The following is a 15,077-nucleotide window of genomic DNA, read 5'->3' as shown; positions in this document are numbered from 1 at the left end:
AACAACGAAACCTGTCTAGCTTGAAGGGGGAAACCAGATGGAGCTATGGTTGGCCCGCTAGATGGCGCTGCCATAGGTCAAACGGATATCAACTCCGTTTTTTAAAATAGGAGCCCAAATTTTTATTACATATTCGTGTACTACGTAGAGAAATATAAATGTTTTAGTTGGACCACTTTTTTCGCTTTGTGATAGATGGCGCTGTAATAATCACAAACATACAAGTACGTGGTATCACGTAACATTCCGCCAGTGCGGACGGTATTTGCTTCGTGATACAGTACCCGTGTTCAAATGGACCGTTTACCAATTGCGGAAAAGGTCGATATCGTGTTGATGTATGGCTATTGTGATCAAAATGGCCAACGGGCGTGTGCTGTGCACGCTGCTCGGTATCCTGGACGACATCATCCAAGTGTCCGGACCGTTCGCCGGATAATTACGTTATTTAAGGAAACAGGAAGTGTTCAGCCACATGTGAAACGTCAACCACAACCTGCAACAAATGATGATGCTCAAGTAGGTGTTTTAGCTGCTGTCGCAGCTATTCCGCAAATCAGTAGCAGACAAATTGCGCGAGAATCGGGAATCTCAAAAACGTCGGTGTTGAGAATGCTACATCAACATCGATTGCACCCGTACCAGATTTCTATGCACCAGGAATTGCATGGCGGCGACTTTGCGCGTCGTGTACAGTTCTGCCACTGGGCACAAGAGAAATTGCTGGACGATGACAGATTTTTTGCACGCGTTCTATTTAGCGACGAAGCGTCATTCACCAACAGCGGTAACGTAAAGCGGCATAATATGCACTATTGGGCAACGGAAAATCCACGCTTGCTGCGACAGGTGGAACATCAGCGACCTTGGCGGGTTAATGTATGGGGCAGCATTATGGCAGGAAGGATAATTGGCCCCCATTTTATCGATGGCTATCTAAATGGTTAATGTATGCTGATTTCCTACGTAATGTTCTACCGATGTTACTGAAAGATCTTTTACTGCATGACAGAATGGCGATGTACTTCCAACATGATGGATGTCCGGCACATAGCTCGCGTGCGGTTGAAGCGGTATTGAATAGCATATTTCATGACAGATGGATTGGTCGTCGAAGCACCATACAATGGCCCGCACGTTCACCGGATCTGACGTCCCCGGATTTCTTTCTGTGGGGAAAGTTGAAGGATATTTGCTATCGTGATCCGACAACGCCTGACAACATGCGTCAGCTCATTGTCAATGCATGTGCGAACATTACGGAAGGCGAACTACTCGCTGTTGAGAGGAATGTCGTTACACGTATTGCCAAATGCATTGAGGTTGACGGACATCATTTTGAGAGTTTATTGCATTATTGTGGTATTTACAGGTATTCACGCTGTAACAGCATGCGTTCTCAGAAATGATAAGTTCACAAAGGTACATGTATCACATTCGAACAACCGAAATAAAATGTTCAAACGTACCTACGTTCTGTATTTTAATTTCAAAAACCTACCTGTTACCAAATGTTCGCCTAAAATTGTGAGCGATGTGTTTGTAACTATCACAGCGCCATCTATCACAAAGCGAAAAAAGTGGTCCAACTAAAACATTCCTTTTTATTTACGTACTACACGAATATGTAATAAAAATGGGGTTCCTATTTTTAAAAACGCAGTTGATTGATATCCGTTTGACCAATGGCAGCGCCATCTAGCGGGTCAGCCATAGCGCCATCTAGTTTCCCCCTTCTAGCTAGACGAGTTTCATTCTTTGTAGTTTTTTCGTTTGATGATTATTTCGTGAGATATTTGGCCCGGTCACTATCAACGGACCACCTTGTATAAAATCTTATAGTGAGAATTGGGATCTGTATTTTGTTGCTACAAGCGACGAGTAATAAGGCAACAGCTGCTGCAATGCGCTGCTTGGCGTGCCGTACTCATGCAAGGTATTCACGTCTGGATTGATTGTGAGTCAATATGAGTGATATTTCGATTAATGTGACCCTTAATTCGATTTCTCCATGCTAAGTATTTGATTCGTAGGTGAGCCATATGAAGGGTGCTGTAAATTCCCTCACAAACTTCTAAGACTTGCAAAGGGGACCGAGTAGACAATATTTTGAACTGGAACCCAGGTCCGGAAACGCGCTACAGCCGTTACAAAACGCGTTCGCTAGGTAGGTATGCAACAAGTTAGCCACGGTGAGGGTGCTGACGTCGGATCGGCGAATGTCTCTCGACGTCTGTCCTGCCTCTCTACAGCTGGTTCCAGTCTCATTCACGTGTCTGTGAGTGTCAGAGCAACATAGTTGAGTACACGTTTGCGATGTGCACGCAAATCGAAGAGCTGCTCGTCGTCTTTATCAAGACCATTCTCCCCAAGGTCCGACTCCGTCGCATATCCTTTTCGACACAGTTACGCAACGGCTTCGAGAAAGGGTAGCCTGACAGTCGGTAGGTGTGACTGTGATTCTCCAAGGAGGCGCACACCCGAATTGGCCCTACTGCATCACACTGAAGAGAACCGATAAAGAGCACACGAGCAATTGTGCGTGCCGTGGATGCCACATCGAAGATTCCTTGTAGTGGATACTACTACTAACCCTCCTTCGAAAGGGACAAAAACAATTAACTGTAAACAACAGTGTTTGCGAAAACTGGTTAAGTTTCATTTTTTTTTCTTTGGTTATTAATGGGTGGAATTGTAAAACAAATGATGTACTGGGTCACGCCTAAAAAATTACTTGTAAAAGTGGTTGTGTTACCAACATGTTTTCAAATGACTGTACATTTGTGGAAATTAGTTCCAATTCAAAATATTATCTGCTCAATTTCCTCTACAAGTCCTGTAAGTCTGTAATGGGAACTTTAGTGTACCCTGTAGATCTGTTCTTCAGTCATACGATTTGTACTATTTTAGTCGGTTACATCGACCACATGACATCTGTACCACAGCAAGACAAACATTCCACCCCTACACGCTTCATGTAAAATGACTACGCGTTGAGTTGTACTAATCAAATATTGATATATGATCTTTCGAATTTTATTCATGCACCTTCCTGTCACCTAATCGAGAGCATTAGCGTAAAGTTCCTTTTCAAAAACCCATGTGGTCATGGACTTAAAAATTATTCTGTAATGGGGATCACATTGCGTTCATTTGCATTCATCAAGAGTGTTTATTCCGTGAGAAACGATTTCCGTGTTTTTCACGCAGTTAATCAGCATAAGATTGCTAGCAATATTTTTTGTACGATTCGTGCAGGTTCCAGAAGGTGAGCTTAAGTCGAGATCTTCGACCAAATGACGTATAAATTCGATTACAGCATTTTTAAATTATTCAATATTTTCATTTCCTTTGCAGAAAAGCGTTTAAATTATAATTACAGGCCAAGGATGTTCACTGTAGATGTTTTGCCTGTAAATTGGAGCACATGAATCATTTAGTAAGTTAAGTAAGAAGTTGATTGTCGGAAACTCCATCATTACAGTTAAATTTAACAGTATTTAAGCCCAAATTAACAGTTGCGCGAAGTAAGTGGTAGCTGTGCTAATTTATTCTTGAAGTGTAGTCAAATCACGTACAATAGTACTTTCATGGGCCAATAGTCACAGATAAAAAGGGCAATTTTCTGTAGTTACTCTATATGCACTCAGATCTGTAACCAAACACAGGACACATTTCACGCTGTGCAGTATACTGTTTTGACCTAGTGGTGCTGGAACTTCTCTCACGCACTGTGTACTCGTATCCATTGACTTTCCTCTTCTTTCTTGTGCTCAGGGTGAGTGGTTGGATGTTGACCAGCCACTGCTGCAGACAAATTGTGGTGGACTAGGAGCCATTCCAGATCAGAACATTTTACCATAGACGACTTATGGTATTCCAGAGAGTTTCTGGGTAATTGGAGCAGAAGCTGTGAGAGACATGTTGCACTGACAACATGCTCATCGTCACTCATTCTCGGTATACAGGAGTTTAAGCGCAGTCACAGTTCAACTCCTCTACAGAAACTCATAACGTGCGGTGATGATTCTGTACCTGAAGATGGTCTGAAAGACCTAAACGGGTTGTTAAACAAAATCAGTTCACACTACAACTGTTCGTGTGTCTACACGTTAAGAGTTTCATACAGAACTTGTCAGCTATGCACGCGCGATTGGTGCAAATATTTCGTAATGGTACAAGCAGTCGGAGGTCGTAACCGGTCCTAACCATCAGCACATAATGGGAAGGTCAAATGTCTTTCAGAGCGCTAATTTAGATTTTACATTGTTGGTTGATACTGTTTTTGGAGGAATTACATGCATGACAGTAGCAATACTAGCTGGTCTTCGTGCAGACTGAAGGTCTAGAAGCCTTTCCAGGATATAACGTTCTGGCACGCCTGACATGTACTATTCCAGATAGTACTGTTCTACTGAACAAAACAGTATGTGGGTTAATATCAGTACATACACCAGTTACACCGACAAGTGAAGCGTACACACAAGGCGTTTGTTAAGCATTTTCGAGTAACGGGCTACCAGTCTCTCCGTACCCCATTCGGGTTACGTCATTTTCTTTGTCTGTTTTCTTTCCGGTCTCCAACGGAACACTTGTTTTTTTTATTATTATTACATTTAAGTAGGTTCTGTAACCGTGCCAAAGGGAAGCCCTCTCGAGAACTGCTGCGCGCACGCTGCCTTTGTGAGATCAAAGCCAGAAGATTAAAACCAATGAAGGTGAATATAAACTATATATTTTTCTGGTGCAAAGTTGTAGAGAATGTCTGCTGCAGTATTTACGCCGAGATGAACAGAAAGGCACATGAAAGATAGAGAGCTAAATTTCTCGTAAAATTAAAGCTGAAATAGCACAATTTTCAGACGAGTGACCTTCAAGATTATCCTGTTTCAAGTGATAGCTGTTTAACTTACCAGAGGCTGGATTCCGTTGGCGAGCAGCTCGTTGATGAGGTTGTTGTAGTAGTCGATACCCGGCTGGTTGATGGCGTCCACGTCCCCAGTTGGCAGGACGCGCGACCAGGATATCGAGAAGCGGTACGCGTTCGCCTGTTCGTTGCATCGCAATGCGTAAATGAGTGAGAGCAACATCGTAAAATGTTGCGGGTGGTTATAATTAAAATGCAGCTACTCGCGGAGCTCCTGCGTGCGCTGTAATTATCGTATGGCTGCGAAATTTGATAAATCTCCTAAAGCGTTAATGCTGAACTGAATTACGCTGGAAAAAATTTGTTCCAGTTTTTGCAACCAGGTGCAATTCTGACGCTGTAAACTACTTGTATGTCGGTATGACATCCACCCTGTCATTTAAGAAGCCATAACGTGAGTGAACAGTATGTCGTCTAGAAGAGAGACCGTGCATTGTTAGTGAAACTGTTTTTTGTGAATGGCAGCAATTACTGTCCTGCATTGAGATAGTCTTGCCGACAGAAAGGTCTGATGAGAGCCCAAATGCCATTAAACAATTCAAATTCGAAAACACGGCTGAGGTTGGCGTGGCACCTGGCAGAGGAAGCCGTCCTATCCTGGCGGCAGTTGTTGACGAGGCTGCTGTTTCTGTAACTGACCACGCAGCACGTGCCCCGAGTTGTGCCAGTGGTCGTGAAATGTCACGAGAATTGTCTACCCCATGGTCAACAGTACCGGAAGTATTACAGTCTGTATTAACGCTGGTGCCTGTACAAGATCCAGATGGTACAGCACTTGAAACCTCATGAGCTGCAGCAACTTCTGAATTTGCTCTTCGGTTTCTGTCACGTACAGAAGTTGATGACATGTTGCCGGGTAATATTCTATAGAGTGACGAGAAACATTTGAACTACAGGATATAGTGAATACACAGAACTGCCGAATTTCGAGTTCTGTCAAACCGCGTTTTAAGCATGAAGAGTCATTGCACTCACCGTATGTAACTGTATGGTGTGGATTTACAAGCACCCTCATTTTGGGTCCGTTGTTCTTCGAAGAGGATACACCCAGAGCGCCTGCCAGGAGTATTGTGACGTCTGCACGTTTCTAGAACTCGTTGTACAGCATGTGACCCCTGCTTTGGAAGAGCGCAGCCGTGTGGAAATCACTGATTTCACGCAAGATGGGGCAACACCTCCTGTAGTTCGCCCAGTGAAAGATCTGCTTGATGCAACCTTCCACAAACACGTTATATCGAGAGGTTTTCCAGATGCCTGGTCTGCAAGATCACCTGGTTTGAATTCATGTCACTCTTGGCTCTGGGTATACGTAAAAGAACACGTTTACCAGGGACACATTCGGTCTCTACCTGATCTGAAAGCCAGTATACAGGAACACGTAGCTCAGATTCCACCGGAACTGCTGCGAGCAACTATTGATCACATCGTTTTAAGGATGCAACATTTCGTCGACGTCTTCCGTACTCATACTGAACACATTATGTAAGCGGCGGTTAATAATAAAATCAACATTATGCATTTCCACTTGTCTGATCTTTTCTGCCCACATCGCATTCCAAACCCACTGCATACGGAAAACTTTCTATACGTTCTTTTTTGAGTTCACTTCTCCAGATTTGCACCTAGCTACAAAATTGGTACTACTCTTTTTCCAGCGTAAATCGGTTCGGCATTAGCATGCCTACCAAGTTTCGCTGCCATACGATAATTACAGCCCACAATCGACCTCTGTGAACAGCTGCACTTTACTTATAACCGCCTAGTCATTTGTTGATTTCATTGAAGTTCCTACGACTTAATCAGTTATAGATCTAACTTGCTTCTCATTATTATAAATCCAAGAAAAATTGACACTACCTAAGCACATCATTCTGAATGTTTTTTTTATTGTTTCTCGTAACCTAATTAGCATACTTATCGGCAGGTTGAAAGGAAAATTGGAAAATTCAGTTGATACAGACTTCAGAATCATTATTGTTATCGTATGGCACTACGGAGCATACACAGGCAGAAACATAACCTATTTACAGATTATTGTTTAATTCTCAAAATCAGGTCGCAGCACTCATTCTCACTATCAGACCACCTTCAGTAGTATGGAGTAGGCAGTTTTCCTCAAAACGTCCTATATAGCCTGTTCCTCTACATCACAACCTTCGTCGTTAGGTTTTGAATTGTGAGAGCGTTCAGGTTGGATGTTCTCTTCTCAGTGACATCGAAAACTTGTGTGACCAAAAGATCAAACGAAGCTGGCTTTCCTGACTTCAGGCGTGTAGTTGGTGGATTCTGGAAGGCGCTACTTGTAACTGAGTTCTTATGGAACTCCAAGAAATTGCTTCCTAACAACTGAGATAAAAAGGAGCTTTATTTGATAGATCAGGCAACCACTGAATTGGACTACATCTGACATTTACAAAGTCAGATGGCAGTGTGGTCACCAATGTCTAACAATGAGAGGAGAGCTTCTGTAAAGTTTGGAAGGTAGGAGACGAGATACTGGCAGAAGTAAAGCTGTGAGTACCGGGCCTGAGTCGTGCTTCGGTAGCTCAGATGGTAGAGCACTTGCCCGCGAAAGGCAAAGGTCCCGAGTTCGAGTCTCGGTCCGGCACACAGTTTTAATCTGCCAGGAAGTTTCATATCAGCGCACACTCCGCTGCAGAGTGAAAATCTCATTCTGGAAACATCCCCCAGGCTGTGGCTAAGCCATGTCTCCGCAATATCCTTTCTTTCAGGAGTGCTAGTTCTGCATGGTTCGCAGGAGAGCTTCTGTAAAGCTTGGAAGGTAGGAGGCGAGATACTGGCAGAAGTAAAGCTGTGAGTACCGGGCGTGAGTCGTGCTCCGGTAGCTCATATGGTAGAGCACTTGCCCGCGAAAGGCAAAGGTCCCGAGTTCGAGTCTCGGTCGGGCACACAGTTTTAATCTGCCAGGAAGTTTCATAAAAGCGCACACTCCGCTGCAGAGTGAAAATCTCGTTCTGGAATGAAGATCTGAGACAAAATTCGCTCACCAATACCAGTTGTGAGCCTACAACATGACCAGTCATCATCTGGTAAGATACGAAATTCCAGTTGCCACCTCACTCCGGCTACTTCGATGGAAATTTCAACGCGCAGACTGAGACCTATTAAAGGAGATAGTTGATGACACCGTACAATGGCTCTCGTAAATCCCTGCCAATTAATGTGTGGATATTCTTAAATCTAACTCCAGAAAGTTCGTGCCATATGGATATCGACTTCTGTACAAAGCTATATGGACGCAAGAATGCAACGAATTTTACACGCACTATCAACAATGACACAGTGATGGATGTAATGAAGGCTGTCGTTTTAAACAGAAAACACAAGTACCAAAAGACCACAGATGGAGTGAATTATACGAATTGCAGTCGCAATGCCTTGTAAGCCTTAAAAGGAAAGTTGATATAGATTCACGTATACCAAGAAGAAACGTACACCTAAATTCTAATGCAGTTGCTGCCGTTTCAGAAGCTAAACTGAATGAGGAACATAAAGAAACTTACTGCAGAAGCAATAGAAGTTCTGAGGGCTGTATGTACGTCCTCAGTTGTTGCTGAAGGTATCACACGATATGATTTTCTTTAGGTTGTCTCAGTACGTATTTTGAAGTCCCATGTGACATGTTATTCCATATCTAAAGCGGGTACGTCCTTCAGAATAGATGTTTCTATACTTCAGTCTCGTTGTCCACTTTTCTTTTAGTTTTTCATTGCTACTTCGATATAAAGGTTGAACAATAGAACAACAGAGGAGGAAGACCATATCGGTATCTTTAATCCGAGCAGTCCTCTCTTAGTCTTCCATTCTTATCACTCCCTCATGTTTACCATCAACAATAGTGGAGAAAGGCCATATCGCTATCTTTAATCTTATTATTCCCTCATTTTTCCCATATATGCTGTGTTTGAGCCGTGTATCCCAGCAATGTATATCTATTTCTCTGAAAATGTCAAACATATAGCCCTTTCACCTTGTTTGGACACAGGTAGTCAAAGTTCTTTACAACTCTGAATCTAAAACTGGATCCCCATGTCCTCGAAGTCGACACGCATTTTTTCTGCTATCAAATCATCGGGCGTCGACTCACTCCTCCGTGTTCAACAGTGGAATTCCGTTTGCACTCTTTTTGATGCATTTGCATTTACTTTTTGCGAAAGCTAGTTTGACTTTTCTATGTGCTGAAACACTCCTTCGAGCGTTTCCTATTACATTTCTTCAAATTTATACTGCGCCCGCTCCGCTTTAAGTACCTTTCACTGCCTATTGCTTTCATTACTGAGTACTTTGCAGGCCGGTGTGGCCGAGCGGTTCTAGGCGCTACAGTCTGGAACCGCGCAACCGCTACGGTCGCAGGTTCGAATCCTCCCTCGGGCATGGATGTGTGTGATGTCGTTAGGTTTAAGTAGTTCTAAGTTCCAGGGGACTGATGACCTTAGAAGTTAAGTCCCATAGTGCTCAGAGCCAATTGAACTCAGTATATTGCCGTATGCCTTCCTTTTCCTAAAGACTTTCATATTTCCTCTCTTCGTCTATCAGACGAAATACTTCCTTTTTTTTTATTTTTTAATTTTTTTTTTTTACCCACAGTTTCTTCGCAGTTACCTCTTACGCCGTATTTGATGTCCAGCTTCCGTGATTACCCATTCTGAGTTGCCCATTCGGCCTCCAATGAACTACCAGCTATAACACTGATTACTGCCCTATTTATAACGTCAAAGAATTTCAGAAGGTAAATCATCATTTCTCAATACTTCAGCGTTCCGTTATTTTACTCCTCGATTCTTCGTGACAAGTTACTTAAATTCACTATTCTCCTTGCTAAATTTGCTCGGAGTCTATGACAGCGGCTGAATTCGTTTTGCAGCCTAGTATCTGATTTCGAAATCTCTGTCTTACTAGTTGGTATCTTACCGTGACTCCTGGCCTTTCTCAAGTATACCATCACCCTTTGGAAAGTTTAATAGTGTATTTGCTATTACCAACTGAAATTCTTTGTAGATTTGAATTGTCTTTCTCCTCTTTCATTACTAATGCCGAGTCCGTATTCTCCTGTATCTATGTCGTCCATTTCTTCCGCTTCTATAGCGTTCCAAACTACGGCGGTTTTAGATTTTATTTCCGTTTGGATAACGAATTCCCCATTCAGTTCCCTCATGTAGTCTCTTTGCTTCTTTATGGTCTGCTTTCCGCTTGTGACAACGCCACGTGTACCGGAATTGTCTTTCCGAGGGAGTTAATTGCATCTTATATTTAGCTGATCAAGATTTCAGTCTTCTGTAATGGTAAAATAATATAAATGTTTATTGCTTCCCTGCACTCTTTTTACCAAATCGCAGTTGTCTTTTGCAGAAAGTGACTGAAGAATTAAATTGAATGCCCTCACTCCTGTTTTAATACCTAAATATTCAGACATTTCGCCACTGAGGCACCTTAGTAGATGCCTGCTGTTTGTGAATCTTTTCTGTAGTTAATAGTACAGAAAAGATTCAAAAAGAAGAAGATATACGTGGATGATTTTGTAGTAACTGCTAACAGAAATACATAAAGGAGATAGCAATAAAAGAAATAAGACATTCCCACATTAAAATGGGATGAACTGATTTCTAATTTCAGAGAACTGTGACTACTTTAATGAATAATACTGAAGAGAAATTAGTGAAAAAGAACGTTTTGAAGTCACAGGAATAAATTACACTTTTAACAAAGGTGAAGAGAATGCTACTAGGAGAAAATAAAATAATCCTTCGCCAAATGGAAATTTAGGAGTGTGTTGGATGCGGGAATAAACTTGCAGTGCAAGTTATTGAAAAATCAAACTGAGTGGAATTCCGAAGAAACAGATTAACAGAGACGATAACAAAGAAATAAAAGTACGACGAACAGTGTCTCATAAAGCAGTATATGCATTACCGGAACAGCGAAAAGTAGGGATGATTAAATAAGAACCTTGCTAGCCAATATAGGGTTTGGCAAACAAGAAGACAAGTAGCAGAAACTCTTGCCATGTGTGGGAGGCTTGCCATGAAGGGCAACAAAACGGGGCGTAGAATATCGTCAACGTATCGTTGCGCTGTAAGGGTGTCGTGGATGACACCCAAAGGGAAAGAAATGGCACCCCAGAACATCACTCCCGGTTGTCGGGCTGTATGACGGGTGACCTGTAGGAGGCGCTCAAAAATGGCTCTGAGCATTATAGGACTTAACATCTGAGGTCATTCAGTGATGAGCCCCGACAACCAGGAGTGTTGGAGTGGGGTGCCATTTCTTTTCATAGCGGAATCTCTCTGATTGTCATCCGCTGCACCCTCACAGCACAGCGTACGTCGACGATATTCTACGGTCCATTTTGTGGCCTTCCATGGGACGGCATCCTGCCCTAAATTTCAGCAAGATATCGCACGCCCGTACAAGGCTACATCCATGCCCGAGGCAGGAACGAACCTGCGACCGTAGCGGTCGCGCGGTTCCAGACTGTAGCGCCTAGAACCGCTCGGCCACACCGGCCTGCAAAGTACTCAGTAATGAAATCAATAGGCAGTGAAAGGTACTTAAAGCGGAGCGGGCGCAGTATAAATTTGAAGAAATGTAATAGGAAACGCTCGAAGGAGTGTTTCAGCACATAGAAAAGTCAAACTAGCTTTCGCAAAAAGTAAATGCAAATGCATCAAAAAGAGTGCAAACGGAATTCCACTGTTGAACACGGAGGAGTGAGTCGACGCCCGATGATTTGATAGCAGAAGAAATGCGTGTCGACTTCGAGGACATGGGGATCCAGTTTTAGATTCAGGGTTGTAAAGAACTCTACTGCTTGCCATGGGGCTTGCCAAGATCACCGAATCTCTTCCCAATTGAGATCATTTGGAGCATTATGGCCAGTGCCTTCCAGCCAACTTGGGATTTTGACGATCTAACGTGCAGTTTCGACAGAATTTGGCACGATATCCATCAGGATGACATCCACCAGCTCTGTCAATCAATGCCAAGCCGAATAACTGCTTGCTTAAGAGTCAGAGGAGGGCCAACGCGTTTTTGACTTGCTCAATTTGTAAAGCTATTTCTGTTGAATAAATCATCCGGTTTTTCTGAAATTGTAATAATTTGTTTTTCGTCATTTTTTTCTATTTTCCGTCTTTCCCTTAGTTGCTTTAAATTCGTGGAGGTATGTACCGTCTATGCAACTAATTGAACAAACTGAGTTCCTTTGTTTTTCTTTACATGTAAATCACCTCTATCAATTTCCGTCCCATTCGGATACATCCTTAGTGGAGCGTCTGCTTTTGGCCTAGAGTGTATAAAGGGATACATGTGCATCGGGCGACTACAGTCGAACAAATCGTTCCCAAATACACCAGATCGAGTTCACTATCAGTATGTTCGGAACACAGCACTGTGTAGAAGTGAAAGAGTAACAGTGTGGAAGCTCGATGTTGGAATGTGGTACTGCTGAAAGTGAAGATGGACGGATAATCGAAAGAATAAAGGAAGGCAGGCGACGTAAGGAATCTGCTGTATGCTCGTAATATAAAGTGAAACTTGGTTCAGCGGGTTGCTTCTGCTAAAGATGATCCTAAGGAATCACAGAAACTGTGTGATAATAATAATAATAATAATAATAATAATAATAATAGTCGTGGGATACCTTCTGAGCTATGGAATTAAATCCGACAACGCAGTTAGCATAACAGGATGAACTGAGTGTATACGTTTCCTAGTGTCAGATACAGTATATTTGTGAGAACGAGCAATTTGGGCAGGATAGTAATAAATTGACGAGCACATTAAATTACTTTAAGGCCTCTAGAGAACTAACCTGTGTTTTCTATCAGTTTGTACACGATATTCATTTAGTAGTTCAGTTAACAAGTACAACGCGCTTGACTAACGTAATCTGCTGATGTGAAGGTGTGCGTATTTTTTATGTTTAGTCTAACAGCTGTGAAGCTTTTGTTGCAGAAACTACGTTACATTTGCCCGAAACTATCATTTTCATTTATTTCCGAGCAGAGCATTACGTAGTTAGTCCTACGATGTATATAATATTTGTCTGGGGTGTGAAAAACTGCTCAGTACGAAACCCAACGTAAGTCCACGCGAAATCTCAGTCTTCCTTGGTGAACGAAATCTACCAGTTTTAACATTATATTTCGCAAATCACTATTCAGTCCCAAAAACGCACAAGTGAACACAGACATAATACGATGGTTGGTCAGATCTTTGGATCCCTTCGATAAAAATGGTTGTCTACTTATTTGATATTTTCTGTTTACATTGTGTACAAAACTGTCGATATTCTCTATATAAGTGATTTGTTAATTACGAACTGAAATTCATGTCAATGTATTTGTAAAAGAAGGAAACTGTATGCTAAAGACCCATTTCACTTTACGATCTCGAATGTTAGCAGAACTCACGAACTGCATGTCTCATTTTGGGAAATATACTCACGTTTATGTTCTTCAGCATCTGCACGTCCTCCTTGTACTTGTGGTACGAATCACAGGCGACATCCCCCGTCATCCCCAGTGTGTATTCCGGGTAGTTGTGGAACAAGTAGTCCTGGATGCTTTCACCCTTACCTAGAGAGACATACAAATGACACTTCTGAAACCTGCAGAAGGCAGCCAGGTCGTTATCACTTATAATGAACTTAATATGGTGGAGTCCCCATTGTGTCTTAGGCCTCTTATTTGAACTCAGGGATTGCTTGTGTTGTTTGCTACTGTGCAGGACGCATCTCACTCACCATCTTCGTCCCAGCCTCCTTCTATCTGATAGGCAGCCGAGGCTGCACCCAATAAGAATCCGTCTGGGAATCTGTTAGTGGCGCTCTGTGCTGAACCGGTGGTCAACACCGCCGACACAGCGATCACGAGAGCCAACATTGCTCCTTGCTAGTGACCGTATGCGAGTTGCTGACAAGTATATATTCCTTGCCCGTAATTTATTCTTATAAGCACTTTGGGCAGAAAAACCCCCTACCCACTGTTATCTGTTGTCGTCGGAATATTCGAAAGAGAAGAGAAATTAATCAGACGATTTCCAAGTACCTAGACATTGGTGCAGTTGCGAGAGACAGGAAGACGTTATCAATATAGATGCTATGACGATGCATATTTGGAGGAGTAGCCATTCCTGTGTAGTAGCCATTTCCTGCTTACTTTCTCAAAGTCATTTAGATAAGCCCACAAATAATGTTCATTTATAGTCATCTTGTAAGAGACAAGAAGCTGTTATCAGCGTAGATGGAGTTTATTTGCACGAAGTTGTTCCTCTGGAGTAGCCATTTCCTGTTTACTTTCTGAAGGTCAGTTTCATAACCTCACAGACAATGTTTGAATCATCAGTCTTCTGAATGGTTCGATGTGGTCCTGCGCCAACCACTTCATCTTAGCACAGCACTTGCACCCTAAGAACACAATTATTTGCTCGATGTTTTCCACTCTATCTGCCCCTATAGTTTTTACCCTCTCCGCTCCATCTAGTAGCATATGAGTCATTTCCCGAAGACTTGTCACAGGTTCCATCATCTTGATCCTCGTTTTTGTCATTTTTTCCATGTTCATTTTTTCGTTGGCTCTACGTAGAATCTCCTCGCTCCTTATCCTATTAGTCCACCAAATTTTTCAGATTGTTCTGTAGTACCACATCTTTAAATACTTCGATTCTCTTCTACGCCGATTTTCCAATTGTCCATTATTCACTATCATACATTGCTATGCTCCAAATGAACGTTCTCAGACATTTCTTCCTCCAATAAAGGTCTATAGTTTCTCTTAGCCAGGAATGCCCTCTTTGTCTGTGGTAGTCGTTTTTCAAGTCCACTCTCGCTTCGTCCGTCATATTATATTTCGCTTCCATGGTAACTGAATTCCTAAACATCAGTTTTGATGTTAAAATTCTCGCTATTCTCACTATTGCTACCTCTCATTACCTCTGTCTTTTTCCAGTTTACGCTCATTATTCTGTGCCTATTAGACTGTTCATTCCACTCAAGAGATACTGTAATCTTTCTTCACTTTCATTGAGGATAGCAATGTCAACAGCGAATCTTCTCATTGGCATCCTTTCACCATGAATTTCTTTTATATATTCTTTAAGACCATACTACTTCGCAGATGCTAATAACTAT

General features: G+C 42.3%; 1 protein-coding gene across 1 annotated transcript in view; it reads right to left on the bottom strand.

The window, feature by feature from the left end:
- The window catches only part of LOC124805033 (myrosinase 1-like), a 62,739-nt gene extending 48,909 nt beyond the window's left edge, over positions 1-13,830 (bottom strand). The window contains exons 1-3 of the mRNA XM_047265453.1: positions 13,692-13,830; positions 13,394-13,524; positions 4,914-5,048 (exon numbers count right to left, since the gene is read on the bottom strand). Coding sequence (XP_047121409.1) covers positions 4,914-5,048; positions 13,394-13,524; positions 13,692-13,830 — 405 coding nt within the window. The remainder of the gene's footprint in view (positions 1-4,913; positions 5,049-13,393; positions 13,525-13,691) is intronic.
- Between the last annotated feature and the right edge of the window lie 1,247 nt (positions 13,831-15,077).

Source organism: Schistocerca piceifrons, chromosome 7 (assembly GCF_021461385.2).
Source record: "Schistocerca piceifrons isolate TAMUIC-IGC-003096 chromosome 7, iqSchPice1.1, whole genome shotgun sequence".
Lineage (NCBI taxonomy): Eukaryota > Metazoa > Arthropoda > Insecta > Orthoptera > Acrididae > Schistocerca > Schistocerca piceifrons.
The sequence above is the reverse complement of the archived record's forward strand: the minus strand, read 5'-3'. Positions and strand labels throughout refer to the sequence as shown.